General features: G+C 44.9%; 1 protein-coding gene across 1 annotated transcript; it reads right to left on the reverse strand.

The window, feature by feature from the left end:
• Positions 1-8053: 8053 nt before the first annotated feature.
• On the reverse strand, positions 8054-12757 carry LOC120938008 (lysosomal-associated transmembrane protein 5-like). Its single transcript, XM_040351642.1, has one exon. The coding sequence runs from the start codon at positions 12689-12691 to the stop codon at positions 11987-11989; it is 705 nt and encodes a 234-aa protein (XP_040207576.1). The 5' UTR covers positions 12692-12757; the 3' UTR covers positions 8054-11986.
• Between the last annotated feature and the right edge of the window lie 9571 nt (positions 12758-22328).

The following is a 22328-nucleotide window of genomic DNA, read 5'->3' on the forward strand; positions in this document are numbered from 1 at the left end:
GAAAGCACTGGCCATCAAGCGGCCTCTTATAACCATATCCGCCCCTTGCTGTATTGAGATCCGACCATTTGAGAAAAGTATCTGCCCCCTTCAAAAACAAAAAGGGCTGCCCATTATGCCTCTTCTAACCATATCTGCCCATTTGAGAAAAGCGTGCAGCGAGTATAACCAGCCCCGAGCATTGGGAGCGAGCGCTGTGTTGATTGTGCATGCTCCGTTTACAGCTGACAAACAGCTGTTCAGCCCCGAAGATTTCTAACAGCTCTGATTGCGAATAAGCTGCGCAGTCAAGGCCGGACCCTATCCAGTAAGAAAACCATCTCGATAAAACACTGGCAGCAGAAACTGTGGGTGGGCAGTAATCAAACCCTGTAGGAGTTGGATCTGTGAGAGCAATACTGTTCTCTCCTTAAGGCTCCATTCACACCTAGGCGACAAAACGCCCAACGCTCGATACGCTGGAGGGGCAAATTTCCATTGCTGTCTATGAGACGGTTCTGACGGGGATCTGCCTGTGTAAACATGGTACATCTTTGTTCTGACAGGGGATGAGGCTGGGTTCACACTACTACACTACTTTCATCCTACTTTGCTCTGTGTTCAATGTTTCCCTATGAGAGTGTCTTGTAGCGTCGGTCCGACTTTGAAAATGCTCCCTGTACTACTTTTGGTCCTACATTGATCCTACTTCAGGCCCATTGAATATCATTGAAGTCGGACCAAAGTAGTATCCTGTTCATGAAAGTAGGATGGATGTAGGACCAATGTAGGATAAATGTAGGACCAATGTAGCAGAGCAAAGTAGGATGAAAGTAGTGTAGTAGTGTGAACCCAGCCTGACACAGGATCTTGTCTTTCGGCTATGCAGGAAGTCTGATCTGGGTGTTGTCCCAGCCAGCCCATCCCCCCACACAGCTAGAAACACATTTAACCCTTTGATTGCTCCTGATGACCACTTCCCTGCCAGTTTCATTAGTACAATGTCGGTGCATATTTTTAGCACTGATCACTGTAATTATGTCACTGGTTCCCCAAACAAAAAGTGCAAAAAAATGTCAGCTAGGTGTCCAATCTGTCTGCAGCCCGGCTAAAAATCACTGATCACCGCCATTACTAGTTTAACCACTTATCCACCGCCCGCCGTGAGGCAGACCCTATTGTTCTGGGTGGATGTCATATGACGTTGCTACTTTCCAAGCCACTAGGGGGCATGCGCATGCCCGCCGCGTCAACACACAGATCCATGTCCTGTCAGGGAGACGGGACCGATGGTGTGAACCTTGTACATAGGGACAACCATCGGTCACCTCCCCCAGTCACTCTCTTCCCCCCCACAGTAAGAATCACTCCCTAGGAAATACATGAACCCCTTGATCTGCTCCTAGTTAACCCCTCCCCTGCCAGTCACATTTATAGAGTAATCAATGCATTTTTATAGCCGGGATCGCTGTATAAATGTGAATGGTCCCAAAAATGTGTCAAAAGTGTCCGATTTGTCCGCCGCAATATTGCAGTCATGATAAATAAATAAAAAATAAAAATCTATTCCCTATTTTGTAGACCCTATAACTTTTGCACAAACCAATCAATATATACTTATCGCAATTTTTTTTACCAAAAATATGTAGAAGAATACATATCGGCCTAAACTAAGAAAGAATTTGTTTAAAAAAAAATAATGGATATTTATTATAGCAAAAGGTAAAAAAAGAAGTGTTTTTTTTTTTTCAAACTTGTCCCTCTTTTGTTTATAGCGCAAGAAATAAAAACCGCAGAGGTGATCAGATACCACAAAAAGAAAGCTCTATGTGTGGGGAAAAAGATGATAGAAATTCATTTTGGTACAGTGTTGCATGACTGCGCAATTGTCAATTGTGACAGTGCTGAAAAATGGCCTGGGCAGGAAGGGGGTGAAAGTGGTTATAATAAAAAAAATTATACAAATGCCATCTTTCTCCTATTTTGTAGACGCTATAACTTCTGCGCAAACCAATTAATAGATGTAAATAAATGTAGCAGAATACATTTGTTTTCTTCTTTTTTTATTTGGTATATTTTATAGCAGAAAGTAAAAGTTTTTTTTTTTTTTTTAATCGACTATTTTATATATATTATTTTAGTGAAAAAAACTGCAGAGGTAATCAAATACCACTGCGCAATTGTCAGTTAAAGTAATGGAGTGCCGTATTACAAAATATGGCCTTGTCAGGAAGGGGGTAAATCCTTCCAGTGGTTAAAAAATTATGCTGGAGCCTTTTTTTTTTCTTGCACATTTCACATGCACATAACAACCGTTTAAAAAACATCAACACGAAAAAAAGCGCATGAACATCCTGCTGTGAGCAAGCCCTCAGACCAGTGTTCCGAGACTATGCATAATGTTAAAGGCTGCTTTAATGTATACTGCATTACACACAATGCAACAAGAGCACGTAAGTGAACAGGAACACAGCCAGAACTAAGACTCCTTTCATGCTGGGGCCATAGTAAAGCGCAGTTCATTTTAGCAGGCCTTTTTGCCGCTAGCTGGGCGCTTTTAACCCCAAAGAAGGGGTTAAAGACTCCTGTGTTGTGGGATGCGCAATACCCCCCGCGCAATACCCTGGAAAAAAAATGCGTTTTAACCACTTCCTGCCCACCGGCCGTCATATGACATCCTTGACTTTGTGCAGGGATATCTGAATGATGCCTGCAGCTACAGGCATCATTCAGATATCATCTTTTTCAGCCGGCGATTCTCTACACCATAAGAACAATCATGGCGGCTGTTTCGCCTTCCGTAAGAACGATCAAGAGGTGAAAGGGGACCCCCCCCCCCCCTCTCCCTCCTCCGGTGCTTTTTCTGACTCACCGCTACGATCGAAGCCAGGACCGTTTTTTTTTTTTTTTTATTATTATTTCAGGCTTCCCAGCCTAGAGGTCTTATTGATCCCATATCTCACTGGAAAGAGGCCCTGTCATGCTATATTCCTATTACAAGGGATGTTTACATTCCTTGTAATATGAATAAAAGTGATTACAACATTTATTTTTGGGGAAAAACGTGTCAAACTAAAATAAAGTAAAATGAACAATAAAAATTTAAAGTGCCCATGTTCCCGTGTGCTCAAATACAGAAGCGACCGCCCACATATGGAAACGGTGTTCAAAACAAACATGTGAGGTATCGCTGCGAACGTTAGAGCGAGAGCAATCATTTTGGCCCTAAACCTTTTCTCCAACTAAAAAGATGTAACCAGTAAAAATATTTAAAGCGTCACCTATGGGGATTTCTAAGTAGCGAAGTTTGGCGCCATTCCACAAGCGTCTGTAATTTTGAAGGGTGACGTGTTGGGTATCTATTTACTCTGCGTAACTTCATCTTTCATATTATGCAAAAACATTAGGCTAACTTTAATTTTTTTTTTTAAAGCACAAAACAGTTTTTTATTTCCAAAAAAAAACACATTCGAAAAATGTGCAAATACCATGCACGATAAAAAGCCATTGCATTCTTGAGGGTCTTTGATGATTTCTCAATGTAGGAGAGGAATGTCAGAATTGGTCTGAGTGCTCCAGAACGCTTGATGGTGCTCCCTGCATGTTGGGCCTCTGTATGTGGCCACGCTGTGTAAAAGTCTCACACATGTGGTATCGCCATACTCAGGAGGAATAGCAGAATGTGTTTTGGGGTGTAATTTGTGGTATGCATATGCTGTGTGTGAGAAATAACCTGCTAATATGGAAATCTTGTGAAAAAAAAAAATCTTGATTTTGCAAAGAATTGTGGGAAAAAATGACAACTTCAAAAAACTCACCATGCCTCTTGCTAAATACCTTGGAATGTCTTCTTTCCAAAAAGGGGTCATTTGGTGGGTATTTGAATTTTTCTGGCATGTTCAGGTGTGATACATTTTCAGATATTGGCACCATAGTTTGTGGATGCTAAAACTTTCACAAAGACCAAATAATATACACCAATTTGTACTTACTTTTTACCAAAGATATGTAGCAGTATAAATTTTGGCCAAAATGTATGAAGAAAAATTACAAATTTGCTAAATTTTATAACAGAAACAAAGAAAAATTCATATTTTTTTTTACAGAATTTTCAGTCTTTTTTCTTTTATAGCGCTAAAAATAAAACGGTGATTAAATACCACCAAAAGAAAGCTCCATTTGTGGGGGGGAAAAAAAAGGACACATTTCATTTGGGTACAGTGTTGTATGACTGAGTAATTGTCATTCAAAATGTGTGCACCGAAAGCTGAAAATTTGTCTGGTTATTAAGGGGGTTTAAGTGCCCAGTGGTCAAGTGGTTAACAATTGATGACGTTTCAGCTGTCCCTGTCTCCTTCTCCCCTCCCATCTGCTATCACTTTTGCCCTTTGCCTCCAGGCAGCTTGGCTGGGTGCCTTCCCCACCTCCTCCTTTCTCTCCCGCCAGCTGCAGTGTTCTCCTAGCCACTAGCGGGTCTGTCATCCTGCATGGTCCGGTGGCTTCCTGGTTAGCGGCTACAGGCAGCTCTCCTCATTTAGCTGCTCCTCTGGTTTTTACTCAGCCGTTACATCTGCTCGTTGTTGAGCCCAGCATCCGGGATCCTATCCACGCATAGCAGCCTGTAAGACAATCTTAATTCCACTTGCCAATAACTTTAACTACTTTTATCAGCTGGAACTTTGTTTAGTTTTCTCCTTTGCCCAGTGTTTCCCATGTTTGTATGCTACACACAAGCTTGGCATGATATATACAGCAGGTTTTTTGGATTTTATGCAGAGACTGTATAGTATCTTAATTCAAGATGTCTGTACTTTAAGGACTTTGCGTTCAAAAACTGGTTGCAAGATATGATTTTTGCATTTATTAATTCAATAAATAACAATGTATTGTTTACTTAAGTATTATTACCACCCCTCTATCCAGTCTTCCTAGGCAATAAGTAGCAGCGAATACTTTTTCTTTTTAACACTAAGGGTGTCGGTGCATCCCTAGAGTGGGTACCTGTCAAAACCAGGGACCACTCCCCTCTCTAAAAAGTGCCAGTTGTTAAAGAGGAGGGGGGGGGGGATGGAAACAAGCAGATCTTCACCCAAAAGTAAATTTCAGCAGCATATGGGCCCTTTTACACGGGGCTGTCCACAGGGATCGATCAGATCCGCTGAGCCGGCCGATGACAGGTCCATCTCCTCTCACTGTGTGCAAAGACAGACCTGTCAGATCTCCGCTCTCCTCTATGGGGGATCGGATGAAAACGGATCAAATTGATGGGATGGAAAATAGGGTTTCCAAACCCGTCCGGATTCAGCAGATCGGATGTCAGTGGACATGTCACTGCTGCCATTCATTATTCCATAGACCTGCACGAAAGGTCCGCCTAAGAAAAAAAAAAATTGTAAAAGACCCCTTACTGTCCATGTAGTACTGGATAGATTTACTGCCACTTCCTGTACTGGAGATTAAACCAGAAAAGAGTCTCCCGAAGCAAGCAGAATCCCCATCTTAGAAAACGGTCACCAAAACATTTGTCCCCATTCAAAGATTTGACTCTTAACACCCATTTTCATAGTCCTGCAAAATAATTTGGTTAGAGAGTCTAAATGTAACGGCATAATACAATCTGTACCAGGTGTTTGGAGCATGCAGTCCCTGTTTCGGAAAAGGGGAAAAAAATTAAAATACACGTATAAGGCTGGGTTCACACTAATGCAATTTTAAGCCTACGTTCACATTGGAGGCGGAGTTCAACCCACAAAATTTTATGCCCGCATTTCATCGTGAGTTCGGGGGTGATTTGACAGACATCTGTCATGCACAGATGTCTATTGAAATCACCCCCAAAAGTAGTGCAGGATCTACTATTCAGAATCGGGATGATGCCGTGGCAATAGGCTTTAAATTGGCATGTCAAGTCAGCTCGATGCGAGTGGGGGCTCAATATGATTTTGTAAGGCAGCTGCAATGCTACTTAGTGCTTTTATTTTTTTAACTGTGTTTTCCTACTGCAATTTATCCTTGCTGTCGGCCACCAGGAATGAATCATTGTTTGTTAAAAGTAGTATGGGTTTACTTTTTTTTATTTATTCATACTTAGCTTGGTGGATGGAGCATCAGACTGGTGCTCCATCTGTCCCCCGCCATCTCTGCACTGAGAACCGAGCCACCGAACACCGCCGATAGCTCAGTTCTCACAGACCTGAGAGGAAAGCTGCTGACTGTCAGGGCAGCTGGCAGATACCGACTTGGAAGTCGCAATGATGCGCTGCCCCGACTGATGGCAGTGACGTCAGCGGAGAGCGGAATTCAAACCGCTCTCCGCTGAAAACGGCTTACAGGAGTGCAAAACTAATTGCACTCCTGTGACCCAGAGGAGAAGCCCAGCCTAAAAAGCTCAGTCTAGACTTCTCCTTTAGGGCCCTTTAACTCCAGTGGACCGTAAGTCTGGATTTCATCCATCCCTTTTCGGATGAAATACAGACATACATGTATCCCTATGGGATAGCGGGTGTCAGCGGATGAACATCCGCTAACACCCAATCTCATCGGTGTCCACTATGCTCAGATTCTGCAGACGGAGGAAAATCCTATTTTTCCATCAGTCTGCAGAGCGGAGCGGATGAACAAGGACAGACGGAAATCTGACAGGGAGGTCCCTGCTCAGTGTACAGGGACCGCCCTGTCACCTGCCAGCTCAGCGGGGGATCAACGAGTGATCCCCGCTGAGCAAGCGGATGAGAGATGTACGGATCCTCAAGGGATGATCCGTACATGTGAAAGGGGTTGTAAAGGAAAAAAATGTTTTCCCTAAATGGCTTCCTTTACCTTAGTGCAGACCTCCTTCACTTACCTCATCCTTCCATGTTGCTTTTAAATGTCCTTATTTCTTCTGAGAAATCATCACTTCCTGTTCTTCTGTCTGTAACTAACCACCGTAATGCAAGGCTTTCTTCCTGGTGTGCAGAAAGCCTCTTGAGGGGGGAGGGGGCGAGCAGGAGTGTCAGGACGCCCACTAACACACAGTTCCTTTCTCTATCTGCAAAGTAGAGAGTGTCCTGACCCTCCTGCTCGCCCCCTCCCATCTCAAGAGGCTTTCTCCACACCATGAAGAAAGCCTCGCATTACGGTGGTGAGTTACAGACAGAAGAGCAGGAAGTGAGGATCTCTCAGAAGAAATAAGGACATTTACAAGCAAAATTGAAGGATGAGGTAAGTGAAGGAGGACTAAGGCACTAAGGTAAAGGAAGCTATTTAGGGGGGAAAAAAAATTCCTTTACAACCCCTTTAATGAGCCAGCGTCCACAGATTCCCAACTGACAGCAGAATGTAAACAAAAGAAGACAGAATAAAAACAAACACACAGTGTGTGTGGATTAACACCCCCCCCTCCCAAAAGTAAACAAAAAGGAGTGGGGTCACCCACTGACAGCAGGGATAAGTCTCTGGTTGCTAGGGCAACAGCAGGTGCCTACTTCTAACAAGCACAAAACACACATTAAAAAAAAAAAAACTTCTGTTTTTGGAACCACAAAAAGCGCACTGCATTGCACCAAAGTAGCACAGGACCCTTCCCTACAGTGGAATTGCAGCTGCCCTGCATTGATATAAACTGGCAACTTTTCAAGCAATGTTACTTCCAATATGTTGTGCATGCTCCCACATGATGGTCATGTGCTAAATCAAAACAAAAAAGGTATTCAATGCCATTTTCTTTCCAAAGCAGTGATGGTCTTAGTAGAAATGTCAGCCACCCCGTCCTCACAACCAGCTGCTGCTCAGAACCCTTTCTGTGTGTAAAGCAGTGGTCTCTTTGCAGAGGTCGACACCACCTACTGAGCCAAAGCTCAGCAATCAGAAGATTGCAGAGCTAAAAAAGGTCTGACTCAGGAGGGTGCTTTGTATCCCTGCAGAGAGACCACTGCTTCCACAATAGCAACAGGCTGTAACATCTTCAGAAGGAAAAAAACAAAGACTTTGCACAACCTTTTGTTTTTGATGCAGCTGGAATGTAGTTATGGATTTAAAGTCATCAGAAAACAAGAATAAAGTTCAAACTATGCTTCCAAAACCCAAACAAATGGAATGTTAAAAGTTGCTTTATTATTTTGAAGTTGTACATATTGCCACCATGTTTATAGGAAACATTCTTTGGTGCAAAGCAGGCTTGGACAGCTTTGTGTGCGCAGGCAGCAAGTGAAACTGCCACAGTAGTAGGCAGAGTGAGAAAGGTTGTCGTTTAAAACAAGGAAAATGCAAGTTATAATCAACACTGATTTAATTAGCCATGTCACCATTGAGTTCTCATTGATCACTAAAGAAAAAAACACTAAAAACAATCTGATTGTAAGCCAGACAATTCAACAATATCATTAAACAAAAAGCTACTTAAAAAATAAAGTGTCAATATTAAACATTAGGCGCTGGTGACTTCCCATGCAGATCTTTAATCCAATTCCGTCACATATCCATGGAGGGATTACATGCTGCACCTATGTTTTTATTAAACCCTATACACAGTACTGATCAGGGAAATCTGCTTAAAACAAGGCACAAGTTACTAATGTGAAAAAAGGGAAATTGCAGGTAAAGAACAAAGAGGACACCATGAACAAAAACATTTAAAATTCCTGTACATTAGATATTCCCTGACCAACATTTGCCATCAACTACTTTCAATGACCTGTCACGGCCCTTATTTATAAAAGTGTGTAAAGAAAGACTCATCTCGGACAACAGGAAGATTCCCTTCTCAGATCCACAAAAAGGAAGAGAATGACAAGTTCTTACTGGACAACATATATTGTCCATGACAATACTTATTTTATAGTGCACATGTGCATGGATAATTTCACTACTCTGTACAATTCAGGCAAACCACTTATGACCCTGTTCACAGCTCAATGTTTTCCTCTATGTTCTCACATCTGAAAACAAATAAAAAAATAAAGTATGGTGCCAACACTTGTATGCATGATTCAGCATCACACCACGATTATGCAACATCTGCACTTCTAACACAAAATGTGTTCTTTATAAATGGTCATGCCTTACAGATACACATCTATATATGAGCAGGGCCTTACACAACACTGAGCAAACACTGGACACAGCTCAAACTCCTATCTCGCCCCCTCCACACTCCATCCTTGAAGTGCGTAATGTAAAATCCCTCTCCCAGGACTGCATAGAGTTAGCAAAAGCAATTGCTGACACACAGCATCTGCTCCAATGATGCTGTATTAGAACACAACCTGCACTAAGGTAACAACTGATAATGTGTTTGTTTACACAACTTTAAGCTATGATTAAAGAGTAACTACACTTTCAGACAAAGTGCGCTGACCTATGGCAAACTGATAGCTGCAGTCTCCACTGTTTACATCTGGCGGTGAAAGGCTCCCTCTACTGGCAGCGTCAGCACAATACAACCATATAGAATTCTATGGGGCTGTCTTTCAGGCAGGAGATGGGGGCAAATGAGGCCCATTGACATCTATATTGATCAGGCATGGCCAGGAGAGGGAACCTTTCACCGCTGCTTGTAAACAGAGGCCACAGCCATTAATGTCTGAAAGTATAAATTTGTGGTGGTGGGGGGTGGGGTAAGATTAAATGGGTTGGGTTTACAGATATATCCAGGGTGTAAAACATAACATATTACAGATGTAAGCGGACTGGTGATCATTTAAAATAGGTGCAACTTGTTAGAAAGTGCACTTATTGTTTAAAGCGTTTAACCCCCCAAAAAAGTAGATTCTGGTCCCTTAAAGCAGATTACACAGCACAGCGCTTGTGCTATGTAATCTACCCCCCTTGTAAAAAAAAAAAAAAAAAAAAAAAAAAAAAAAAAAACTAAACCTACCACTTCCTGTGTGTCACTCTCTAAACAGACCACGATAAACAGGGCAGCTCCGCCCTTTTCACTGTGGTCAAAAGTGCCTCCCTCTGTGATAGGCTCCCTGCTCTCCCCCCTCCTTCCTCCCTGTCAGCGCCCTGTCTGTCTCCGGCCACCCCGCTGCCATTATTTTATTAAATTTGTCACTGCCAGCTGCTCTATTAGAGGCTGGCATAGCACAATGTAAGTTGTATTTAAAAATGAGAACTGTAAATGCTGAATATCAGCTGTCTTCAGGCCAGTCACGTGACCACTTTCCAGCTCTGATGGATGGCTTCTGCGGAGGAGACGACCACATGATCTCCCTCTGACATCAGAGGGAGATCATGGCCCCTTCCACAGACTATAGAGCCGGAAAGCGGCCACGAGTGATGGGACCGGCTTGAAGACAGCCGATAGTGAGTATTTACAGCACTCATTTTTAAATACAACTCTAATAGAGGCATAGACTTATAATAAATGCCTTAAACACTTTAAGGCTAAATATATTAGCAGCTGTTACTTTGCGTGCAGGATACAGTCTTAAAGTATACTCTGTCCCGGTAATTGCTTTTGTTCCTTATACAACACTGTTCAGAACAATCTGCACAAGGAAAAACTCTGCCGATAACTAGAACAGTCAAGACAATTGTACAAGACTATTCATTTCCTCATTTCAAAAGAATTGCATAGTATTATGGAAAATCTCTGCCAAATCAGACCGATTGCTTCAGCTGCATGCAAAATCAGGGAAATGATTGCTCTTATAACAGTCACCTGACTATAAAGCAGGAAATACAGTTTTAAGCCTGTGGGCTAAAACAGAATGGGGGGAGGGGGACACCGATTCCTCCGTCCATGCTATACAGTGTGGATGAACGAATCTCCTGCTGCACCAAAATGTATTTCAAATACCTGAGCAGGAGCTGCACATGATTTCATACAGCTGCTGCTCAGCTGGAAATTTCCCAGCAGGCTCCTTCAACAAAAGTTGATCAAACAACTTCCATTGACTGAAGTCAGGCCAGCATGGCCACAGGAACCTGCTGAAATATACACAGTGTGTAGCCAGCTTTAATAGCGTCACTAGAGATGAGCACCATGTCTAGCATGACTCACTGCAGGGTCCCAGCAAATGGTCCCCTGTACACCATCATAAAACTCCTATTATAAAACAGCTGAGTAAAGTGTGGGTAAAAACAGGAGGGCAGACTATTTGCATCACTAGCCAGAACAGCTGTAAAAACAGATCTACCATGGCTATGCCAAGGAGGAGCAATTTCTCCCTTCTACCAACAACTACACAAAGTTGTTTCAGAGGACGGAAGTCACTGAATGGATGAAGATCGGACATCTGCTGGACGAAATGGTGTGACTGAGGTCATAACTGAAGGAGTCCATGAAAATGAAGTGGTGTGTTCCTGGGCACCCCTCCCACATATGTAGTAGTACAGCAGACCAGGGGCTCCATGGATGAAGATAGGCCTAAGTACGGCTGATCAGGGGGTGCCCGTGTGATCAGGGAGCTGCATGTTTGAAGAGGACAAGTCTTAGAGTCCTGGTGCAGATCCTGATCAGGGGTGGCTGTGTGATTAGGGTGCTCCAGGTATGATGTAGGACAGGTCCTAGAGCACAGCTGATCAGGGGGCTCCATTTTATGAAGGAGGACAGGTCCTTGGGCACAGCTGATCAGGTTGACAGGTCTAGGTCCCGATCAGGGGCTCCACTGTTGAAGTAATACAGGTCCCAGAGTACAGCAGATCAGGGGTGCCCATGTGATGAGGTGGCTTTCATGTATGAAAGGAGGACAAGTCCTAAAGTCCTGATCAGGGGTGCTTCATTTATAATGTAGGACAGGTCCTAGAGCACAGCTGATTAGGATGGCAGGTCTTAGCCCTGAACAGGGGAGCTCCATTGGTGAAGTAGGACAGGTCCTGTAGTAGAGCTGACTGGGGTGCCCACGAGATGAGGGGCTGCATGTATGAACTTGTAGGACAAGTCTGGTCTAGGCCCTGATCAGGGGTTCCTGTGTAATTGGGGGGGGGGGGGTGTAGGAGTTCCATGGTGTCCTATTAGAATCAGACATATGCCTGCTGGGTGAAGGAGAGTCCTCCTAATACCCGGATCCAGATGGGCCTCTTATGAGCTACCCTCCTTCTCGGGCTCGGCCGGTATGGCCTGACTGTAGGGGGGCGGTGGGCTGTCCTTGGCAGGCATGTTGATGGCCTCTTCGTAGGAAGGAAGAAGCAGGGGGTTCTTCTCCTGACCGGTGGGCACTACGATCAGAGCCAGGCCGTCGGGCTCCCCTGGCTGAATGCTGACCCTGGTGAGCAGGTATCGGTAGTAGGTGAGCACACAGCGGATCAGGTAGATCTTCAGCAGGAGGAGAAGCAGGGACAGGGCGATGAAGAGCACCGAGCCCCCGGCCACCGCCGATTTGTCCTGCTCGTCCAGGCCGGGTAGGTAGGGCCTAGTGCTGACCATACGGAGCTCGGAGGGGAAGCGCACGAAGAGGCCGCAGAAGAGCAGCAGAGAGCCCAGGAAGTCGATGATCTGAAAGGCCAGGAAGGGCAGCAGTAGGCCGGGGCGGCGACGGAGGACTCCGAACAGCAGACACAGGCTGAGGAAGAGGAGTACGAAGGCCAGAGAGTACATCACAGCCACCGGGCCCGGCGAGCTGAGAGGTCCGGGACACACCCCGCCGCATTTCACCACCGCCACCGTCTGCCATACCAGAGACTGCAGGCTCAGGAACACGTAATACACCGCCACCCCCAGCACCACCGAGCGGATACTGAAATAACCGCAACACCGCGGCGGCTCCTGTGTCGCCATCACCATCATTGCTATCCGCTTCTCTCACCGCCCGACTCTGCTTTCCGGTATGTTCTGAGGGGGAACCGGAAGTTGAATTGCTTATGAGTGGCGCGGCGCCCCGCCCATACCGGATGTACGTTACGCGGGACTTTCCTCCCTATGCCAGAAAGTTAGAAGATTATGGCAGTAACAAAGTGTCAAGAAAAACTTCTCCTGCAACGTAACCACTTCCAGACCAGGCCTTTCTGACACTTTTTGTTCACATCAGTTGTTTTTTTTTGCTAGAAAATTACTTAGAACCCCAAAATACACACGCATACATACATATATATACACACATATATATATATATATATATATATATATATATATATATTATTATTATTTTTTTTTTTTAACCACTTAAGCCCCAGACCAATATGCTGCTAAATGCCCAAAGGCGTTTTTACAATTCGGCACTGCGTCGCTTTAACAGACAATTGCGCAGTCGTGCGACGTGGCTCCCAAACAAAATTGACTTTCTTTTTTCCCCACAAATAGAGCTTTCTTTTGGTGGTATTTGATCACCTCTGCGGTTTTTATTTTTTGCACTATAAACAAAAATAGAGCGACAATTTTGAAAAAAATTCAATATTTTTAACTTTTTGCTATAATAAATATCCCTCAAAAACATATATAACATTTTTTCCCTCAGTTTAGGCCGATACGTATTCTTCTACCTGTTTTTGGTAAAAAAATCGCAATAAGCGTTTATCGATTGGTTTGCGCAAAATTTATAGCGTTTACAAAATAGGGGATAGTTTTTTTTTTTTTTTTACTACTAATGGCGGCGATCAGTGATTTTTTTCGTGACTGCGACATTATGGCGGACACTTCGGACAATTTTGACACATTTTTGGGACCATTGTCATTTTCACAGCAAAAAAATGCATTTAAATTGCATTCTTTATTGTGGAAATTACAGTTGCAGTTTGGGAGTTAACCACAGGGGGCGCTGTAGGAGTTAGGGTGCACCTAGTGTGTGTTTACAACTGTAGGGAGGTGTGGCTGTAGGTCTGACGTCATCGATCGAGTTTCCCTATAAAAGGGATCACTCGATCGATGCAGCCACCACAGTGAAGCACGGGGAAGCCGTGTTTACATACGGCTCTCCCCGTTTTTCAGCTCCGGGGAGCAATCGCGATGGAGCGGCTATAAACAAATAGCCGCGCCGTCGTCCCAAATTGCTCCCCGCGGGAATCCGAACGCCGCATGTAGCGGGGGGGGGGGGGTCCCGATCGGACCCCCGACCCGCGGAAAGGCAAGGACGTACATGTACGCCCATTTGCCTGGACGTGCCATTCTGTGGACGTACATATACATGCGGCGGTCGGCAAGTGGTTAAAGTAGAGGCCCTGAAGAATAAATTGGTGGGTTTTGCTGTTTTTTCAAACACAATTTTTGGGAAAAAATGCAAAAAAAAAAAACCACAATACATATCCCATTTTTAGTAAAATATAAAAGATGATCATTTCTGGCAAACAGTGCCATCTATCAGTGCCATCATAGGCGTGCGCACAGGGTGTGCCAGGTGTGCCCAGGCACACCCTAATCACCCTGTGCAGCACAGATTCCCCCTACTGCCTAGGTTCCCCCACTCCTTCCCCACTCCTCTCCCTCTGGCTGTTGCTGCAGGGATGTTTTAGGATGAATGGGGGAAGGGGCCGGTAAATATGTAACTTACCGGCCCCTTCCCTTTCATCGTGAGTGATCAGTAGTATGTTTGAGCTTTAGGGTGCTCACCCTAATGCAATAGGCTGCACACACCTATGAGTGCCACCTATCAGTGACCACCAGTGCCACCTATCAGTGTCCATCAGTGCCACCTATCAGTGCCTAGTGACACCTATCAATGCCCAACAGTGCCGCCTATCAGTGCCCATCAATGCTGTATATAAGTGCCTCATCATCAAGTCCAAACACTACTGACTTGTTAGTGCCCGTCAGTGCAGCGTCATCAGTGGCCACCAGTGAAGGAGAAAACATACTTATTTACAAGGCATTTTTTTAAAATTTTCTGTATTTTTTTTATTTGTAGTGCAAAAAATAAAAACCTCAGTGGTGATCAAACAACACTAAAAGAAAGCCCTATTTGTGGGTGAAAAAATGATATAACTTTTGTTTGGGTACAGTGTAGCATGACCGCGCAATTGTCATTTAAAATGCGATAAACATATTATTTATGGACAAAGAAATCATCAATTCCAAGCACCTCGTCCCATATAGTACAGAATGAGTAAAGGGAGGGAGGGTACCTAGAGACTCCAGACGTATAATGGAACTCCTTTCATTCGTGCATTGCCTGTCCAAAAGCTCCTGAGGAAGCTCTCTGTAGAGCGAAACATGTTGAGCAAGTACAAAAGTCGATGCTAATAACTGGTCTTCCTTGTATACCTTTGGAGATCATCCATTTCTTCATCTCATTGATGTTTTTTTACATATATTTATTATTTGTTAAAAATAAAATTATTCTCTATTTTTCTACATTTATTTGTTGTCTATTACATTTCTACTAGCACCATTTAAATCGTCCCTGGGGTCTCTAGGTACCCTTCCTCCCTTTATTCATTTAAAATGTGATAGTGCTGAAAACTGAAAATTTGTCTGGGCAGGAAGGTGAATACGTGCCCTGTATTGAAGTGGTTAATAATGTAAACATAAGGCACTGGTCCACACTCACTGATTGGTCCAGGCTTTATTGATTAATTACTAGAGGTTACAGTACATCCTTACTGCTCACTAGTTCGTTGCTAGAGGTTAATGCACATTATTACACCTCACTGATTGGTTGCTAGGTTGCTACAAATCAGTAACGCTCACTGATCGGTTGCTAGAGGTTACTACACACAATTACTGCTCACAGATTGGTTACTAGAGGTTGCTGCACACCAAAACAGCTCTCTGATTGGGTTGCTAAAAGTTACTGCACATCATTGCTGTTCACTGATTGGTTGCTAGAGCTTACTGCACACCATTGCTGTTCACTGATTGGTTGCTAGAGCTTACTGCACACCATTACCGCTCACTGATTGGGTTGCTAGAAGTTACTGCACACCATCACCACTCGCCCATTGTTTGCTAGCAGTTACTGCTCACTGATTCCTGTAACTCATTCACAGTGTCCCCCTCTGAAAGCTGCTCCGGTCCATCCACTGCTTTATTAATCCACCCTCCTCTGTTGCTGACAGAAGAAGGGTGAAGGAGAACAATCACAGCCCGCTCTGTGTCTCTCATCTTAGCCCTGCTGACTGGAGAATGGGGCAGGGAAAGCAAGGGAACACTGCGCCGCTCTGCCTCACTTCCTGTAACAGCCTCTCTGGTGCTGACATAGGCAGAAGCGAGATGAGCGGGCTCCGGCACATACAGCCCACAGGTTGCCTCTCCCCTGTCACACTCGAAATGGGGCCGCTTGTATCAACTGGCCAGGAGACCAAGCAGGGAATCAGATGCACCCGCTACATGGGAAGAATATTTGCTGTCAGTGTGAGCTCAAGGGGCAGTTGCTTATGGCCCCCAACAATGATTGGGCCCTGGGCGACTTCACCTTTTTCCCCGCGTTAACCACTTTAGGACCGAGCCTGTTTTTCAGACTTTAAAAACATTAAAAACAATTTGTTTTGCTAGAAAATTACGCAGAACCCCCAAACATTATAAAAAAAATTCTAACACCCGAGAGAAGAAAATGGCGGTCATTGCAATACTTTCTGTCACACTGTATTTGCGCAGCGGTCTTACAATCGCACTTTTAAAAAAAAAAAAAAACTTTTTTGAATTAAAAAATAAGACAACACTAAAGTTAGCCCATTTTTGGAATGGTGTCAAACTTTTACCCTTAAAAATCTCCATAGACGACGTTTAAAAAATTCTATAGGTTGCATGTTTTGAGTTACAGAGGAGATCTAGGTCTAGAATTATTGCTCTTGCTATAACGATCGTGGCGATACCTCACATGTGTGGTTTGAACACTGTTTTCATATGCGGACGCTACTCACGTATGCACGCGAGCTCGTCGGGATGGAGCACTTAAAAAAAGAAATTGGGTCACTTTTAATCCTATTACAAGGAATGTAAACATCCCTTGTAATAGAAAAAAGCACGACAGGTCCTCTTAAATATGAGACCTGGGGTCAAAAAGACCTCAGATCTCATATTTAGACTAAAATGCAATTATAATTTTTTATTTTTTTTGTCATTTAAAAAAATGACAAAAAAAATGGCTCTTTTATGCCGCGTACAGACGAGCATACATGTACGATGAAACCGGTCCGCCGGACCGTTTTCACCGTACATGTATGCCCGGGGATTTCTGTATGGTGGCTGTACTCACCATCATACAGAAATCCGCGCGTAAAAAATACGCGGGGGGGGGGGCCGCGCCGTCGCCGCGACGATGATGCGGCGACGTGGGCGGCCCTGCCAGTTAAATGCTTCCACGCATGCGTCGAAGTCATTCGACGCATGCGAGGGATGGCGGGCGCTCGGACATGTACGGTAGGTCTGTACAGACGATCGAACATGTCCGAGGGGACAGGATTCCAGCGGGCTGTTTTAAAACAAGTCCGGAAATATTTGCCCGCTGGGAAAAGGCCCGGCGGGCAAATGTTTGCTGGAATCCTGCCCGCTCGGGCTCACACACGACCGAACATGTCTGCTGAAACTGGTCCGCGAAACAAGTTTCAGCAGACATGTTCGGTCGTCTGTACGGGGCCTAAGAGGTATGGGCGTCGCTTCCGCCCTGCTATGGTATGGAGATGGGTGGGGGCCATCTTGCCCTAACTTGTATCCATACCCAGCCACGGATAGGACCTGATCACCTCTGCCACTACCGACGGCTCCGGTAAGTGGCAGAGTGTGCGGGAGAGTGGGCCCTCTCTTGCCGCCAATAATGGTGATTTTGTGGCGAATCTGCCGCAAAGACCACCATTATTGTTTACCGAACCGCTGCCTGAAGAAATGGATACCTCGGTGGTGGCAGCAGCTGTTGCCATTACCGAGATATCCCTCTACAAAGTCAGGACGTATATAGTCGTGCGGCGGTCGGTAAGTGGTTACAGACGACCCTGATGGAACGATCACTGTTTTCTGGTGTGCACGGCCAATGCACGCTTTCACTTTTGCGCTTTAAGGGACAGGGGCACCTTAAATTTTTGTTTCATTATTAATTTATTTTATGTCGCACTACCCCCATAAGAGTTGCTGAAGGTAGGGTTCCCCACTGCTGCACAGCCACAGCCACAGCGACAACGGCTTGTGTTTTATTAGGGGATGATAACTTGGATGGGGTAAGGGATTATGGGATGTCCAGTGTGACAACAAACAGGGACACTTCCTCCCTATTTATAGACTCCTCTTCTTCCTTCCAACTGCACAAACTTGGTTCCTATCTACAGCTTCTGTTGGCTCACTCCTCAGAGAACTAACTGTATATTGTTAGTTCAGCAAAGGCCCATTACAGGCAGGAACTCTCAGTCCCTTGACAGTGTACCAAATTGGAGTGAGCAGCTATTCACTTCACCTTCTGCTTCCCTGTGGCCACTGATCCCCATTCCACTTGCTTGCAAAATGCTAGCCAACCTGGCTGCCACCAGCCGCACCTGGCTGTTTCTCTTCCGAGTCCCCCTGACTGACTTTATGCACCAGTCCTGCCCAACTGACATACACACATGGAGACTCCCCAAAGCAAGGTTGGGTGAAGATTTGGCACACCGCAGTCTTCAAGAGAGCACTGCTACAATTGGCAGTCTCTCCCCTTGTCTGTCCCTGCACCATGCTGCTCTACTCACTGTCTCTCCATACTCTCTCCGCTGCCTCTCGGGCTTGAATCCCTCCAGCTGCCTCCTGTGAATCCCTTCCAGGCCAGCTTCCTGAGCTCCAGCCCGAGGTCACCCCCCATTAAGGGGTGCCTCAAAGGCCGCTGACAGCCTCCCTCACCACTGCTTCTCCATCTTCCACCCAAACTCCCTGCTGGCATGGCCCATGTTTATTTATGGGCTTCCTTAGTTCCATGCCAGGCACTCTCCTGGGGATTGGCTAGGGACACATAAATATTCAAGGTAGCCCCTACTCACATCTACCCACAAGTTTCAGAACATTCTCCAATATTCTAGAAATGGTCAGGGAGGCACCAGAGAGCTGCCAAGCTGCCAGGTTGAGTCATCCTGCCCTGGCTTCTAGTAACCCTGACCCAGATTTAATGACTCTCTGAGGGTGCTACATTTATTTTTACACTGTTGCTTTAAATGATTATTTTTTGATCACTTTTATTGCTGTCAGAAGGAATGTAAACATCCTTGGGACAGCAATAGGCACATGACATGTACTCTTTATGGAATGATCTGGGGTCAATAAGACCCAAAATCCCTCCTTTTCACCAAAAAGGGGACGTTCCGCTTTAAGTCCTCCTCCCCAATTTCTATTTGATATTTGGAATTGTTTTAACAGGTACCCACTCCCACTTCCGGTTGGAACGCAGAGTGGAAGTTCTACTTCCCCTCACCTTCTGGGACATGTCACAGGTCCCAGAAGACTATAGGACAATTCACAATGCATGGCTTGCACATACGCAGTGGGCACCCAGCTATGAAGCCGCAAGCTGCCACAGCCAGGTGCCCACAGTTAAGATGCCAGCGCGCCCCTCGGATGAGCACAGCGCTAGATCCTGGGAAAGGTGAGTGTTTATTAAAAAAACAGCAGCTATAGTTTTTGTAGCTGCTGACTTTTAATTTGCAGAAAAAACGACTGGAGCTCCTTTTTAATGGGGAACTTCAGCTTACTCCCCCTTCCTTTTTTTTCCTATACCCCCATTTACCTGGTGGTGTTTTAGGCACAGTACAGATCCTCACCCAGCCACATGATCCAGTGTTTTCCTGCTGACATCCTCCTGTCAACAGACACTGCTCGTTCCTGCGGCGCCATCTTACTCGTGATGTCATTGAAAGCCCCGCCGACTCTTCTGGGTTTAATCAGTGGAGCCTTGCGATGATGCACCAATAGGCCCACCTCTCTCTTACTTGCTGAAAGACTAAAGGCCTCCTGGAATATATAATGTGCGTATCCCAAAAGGCCCAGCGAGGATTGCACACATCATTCTTCTAGGCAAATGATGTGTATGGAGGGATGGGGCAGTGGTTTTGTAAAGAAAAAAGGTAAATAATAGAAAACAAAACACTACCCTATTCACACCGAGGAGGGGGGTAGAGAGGGGGTAACTTGACAAAGAGGGTGAGCTAGGGGTGGTACTGACAACAGAAGGGATGGTGTTGTGGGTAAGGGAAGCCAATATAAATATCAGCTAGACTTAAAATCAGTTTACTGTATCAGATCAGGCAGTAAATGCGATTGGTTACCAGAGGTTACATTGCCAGAGGTTATCATTACTACTTACTGACTGGTTGCTAGAGGTTACAGCACACATTACAGCTCACTGATTAGTTGCTAGAGGTTACAGCACACGATTTCTTCTTGTTGATTGTTTGCTAGAGATTACTGTACAGTAACACTGCTCAATGATTGGTTGCTAGAGGTTACAACACATCATTTCTTCACTGCAGAGGTGCATGAATGCCACCTTTATGAACATATAAATGCTGCCTGCCTCAGCTATTTACATATGAATGCTCCCGTTATTTACATATGAATGACAGTTATGTACATGTAAGCACAGGGTCTGCAGGTGAGTCATCTGTACACAACAATAGGGCAGAGGTGGGCAGCATTAGTAGCAGCACTTCACACTGAGATAGGACACAGCAAAGGACTAAAACTTCAAGGGACAAGGGAATTTAAACTGGGATAGTTGGCAAGTATGAGGCAGCTACTTTGGGCCCCACAACAATGACAGGGCCTAGGGCAGTTGCCCCTTTTCCCTGCCTTAAAAACGGCCCTGGTAAAGATGACAAATTAAAGGGGCGTGGCTTTATGTAAGGTTGGTATCAGAAGAGAGTGGTATGGGACTGGGTGTGCTGCAGAAAAGCAGTGAATCTCTAGGAAACATCACTGGATTGCCAGGCATGTGATTATGCTTTTTGTGCACAACCCGCTATATAGATAAGAGGGAGATAAGTGTATGTGTGTGTGTGTGTGGTATTTAAATAAAGTTCCTCTTTTAATTGATTTTGTTGCAGAAATAAAAATGAAAAGTTCCTGTAAATGAGGAAGAACACCTTATGCGTACTTGTCCTGGAGCCAGTTCCTGAAATCTTCACCTCCTTCTCCACTGATGACGTAGATACCAGTGGATGGAACCACAGAGTGGATGAATGGTGAAGATTTAACGAATGGGTTTTCCAGGAAAGCTAAGTATTATGCCGCGTACACACGATCATTTTTCGGCATGAAAAAAACGTTGTTTTTAAAAAATGTCATTTAAAATGATGGTGTGTGGGCTTCACATCATTTTTCGGGTTCTGAAAAACGACAAAAATTTTTTTGGAACATGCTGCATTTTTTAACAACGTTTTAAACTATGTCGTTTTTCGGGTTGTAAAAAATGATCTTGTGTGGGCTAAAACGATGTTAAAAACCCGCGCATGCTCAGAAGCAAGTTATGAGACGGGAGCGCTCGTTCTGGTAAAACTACCGTTCATAATGGAGTAAGCACATTCATCACGCTGTAACAGACAGAAAAGCGCAAATCGTCTTTTACTAACACGGAATCAGCTAAAGCAGCCCCAAGGGTGACGTCATCCGCATATAGTGCCGTTGTACGTGTTGTACATCACCGCGCTTTGCAGGAGCATTTTTTTTAAACGATGGTGTGTGGGCAACGTCGTTTTAATGATGAAGTTGGAAAAACTTCTTTTTTTCTACATGCTGAAAAACGTTGTTTTTTTTTCATGCTGAAAAATGATCGTGTGTACGCGGCATAAGATGTCCTTCCTCATTTACAGGAACTTTTTATTTTTATTTTAGCAGCAAAGTTACTTAAAAGTGAAAAATCACTCTCTCCTCCCCACTGCACTCTGTGGCCCAATCCACAGTTGTCTACATCACTCCAGAACACAGTGGGGTAGATTCAGGTAGTGCCGCGCACTTTTTACGGAGGCGCTGCGTTACGTTTTTATGCTACGCCTCCGTAAATTACTTGCGCTACGCTTGATTCAGGAAGCAGTAGCTCCGTAATTTGCGGAGGCGCTCCATAAAAATGGCCGGCGTAAGCGCGCGTAATTTAAATGATCCCATAGGGGGTGTGGATCATTTAAATTAGGCGCGTTCCCGCGCCGAACGTAGTGCGCATGCTCCGTCGGGAAACTTTCCCGACGTGCATTGCGGCAAATGATGTCGCAAGGACGTCATTTGCTTCAAAGTGAACGTAAATGGCGTCCAGCGCCATTCACGATTCACTTACGCAAACGACGTAAAAAATTAAAATTTGCAACGCGGGAACGACGGGTATACTTAGCATTGGCTGCCCCTGCTAATAGCAGGAGCAGCCTTACGCAGAACCCGACGAACGCAAACGACGTAAAATGCGTAGACAGGGCTCACGTAGGGTTGTGAATCGGCGTTAGTATGCAATTTGCATACTATACGCTGACCACTACGGGAACGCCACCTAGCGGCCATCGTAAGAATGCAGCCTACGATACGACCGCATAAGAGCCTTATGCCAGTCATATCTTAGGCT

The sequence above is a fragment of the Rana temporaria genome, chromosome 1 (genome assembly GCF_905171775.1).
Source record: "Rana temporaria chromosome 1, aRanTem1.1, whole genome shotgun sequence".
Lineage (NCBI taxonomy): Eukaryota > Metazoa > Chordata > Amphibia > Anura > Ranidae > Rana > Rana temporaria.

Excerpts from the sequence above, each read along its gene's own strand:
- LOC120938008 (XM_040351642.1), bottom strand. The coding sequence starts at position 12,691 with ATGATGGTGATGGCGACACAGGAGCCGCCGCGGTGTTGCGGTTATTTC.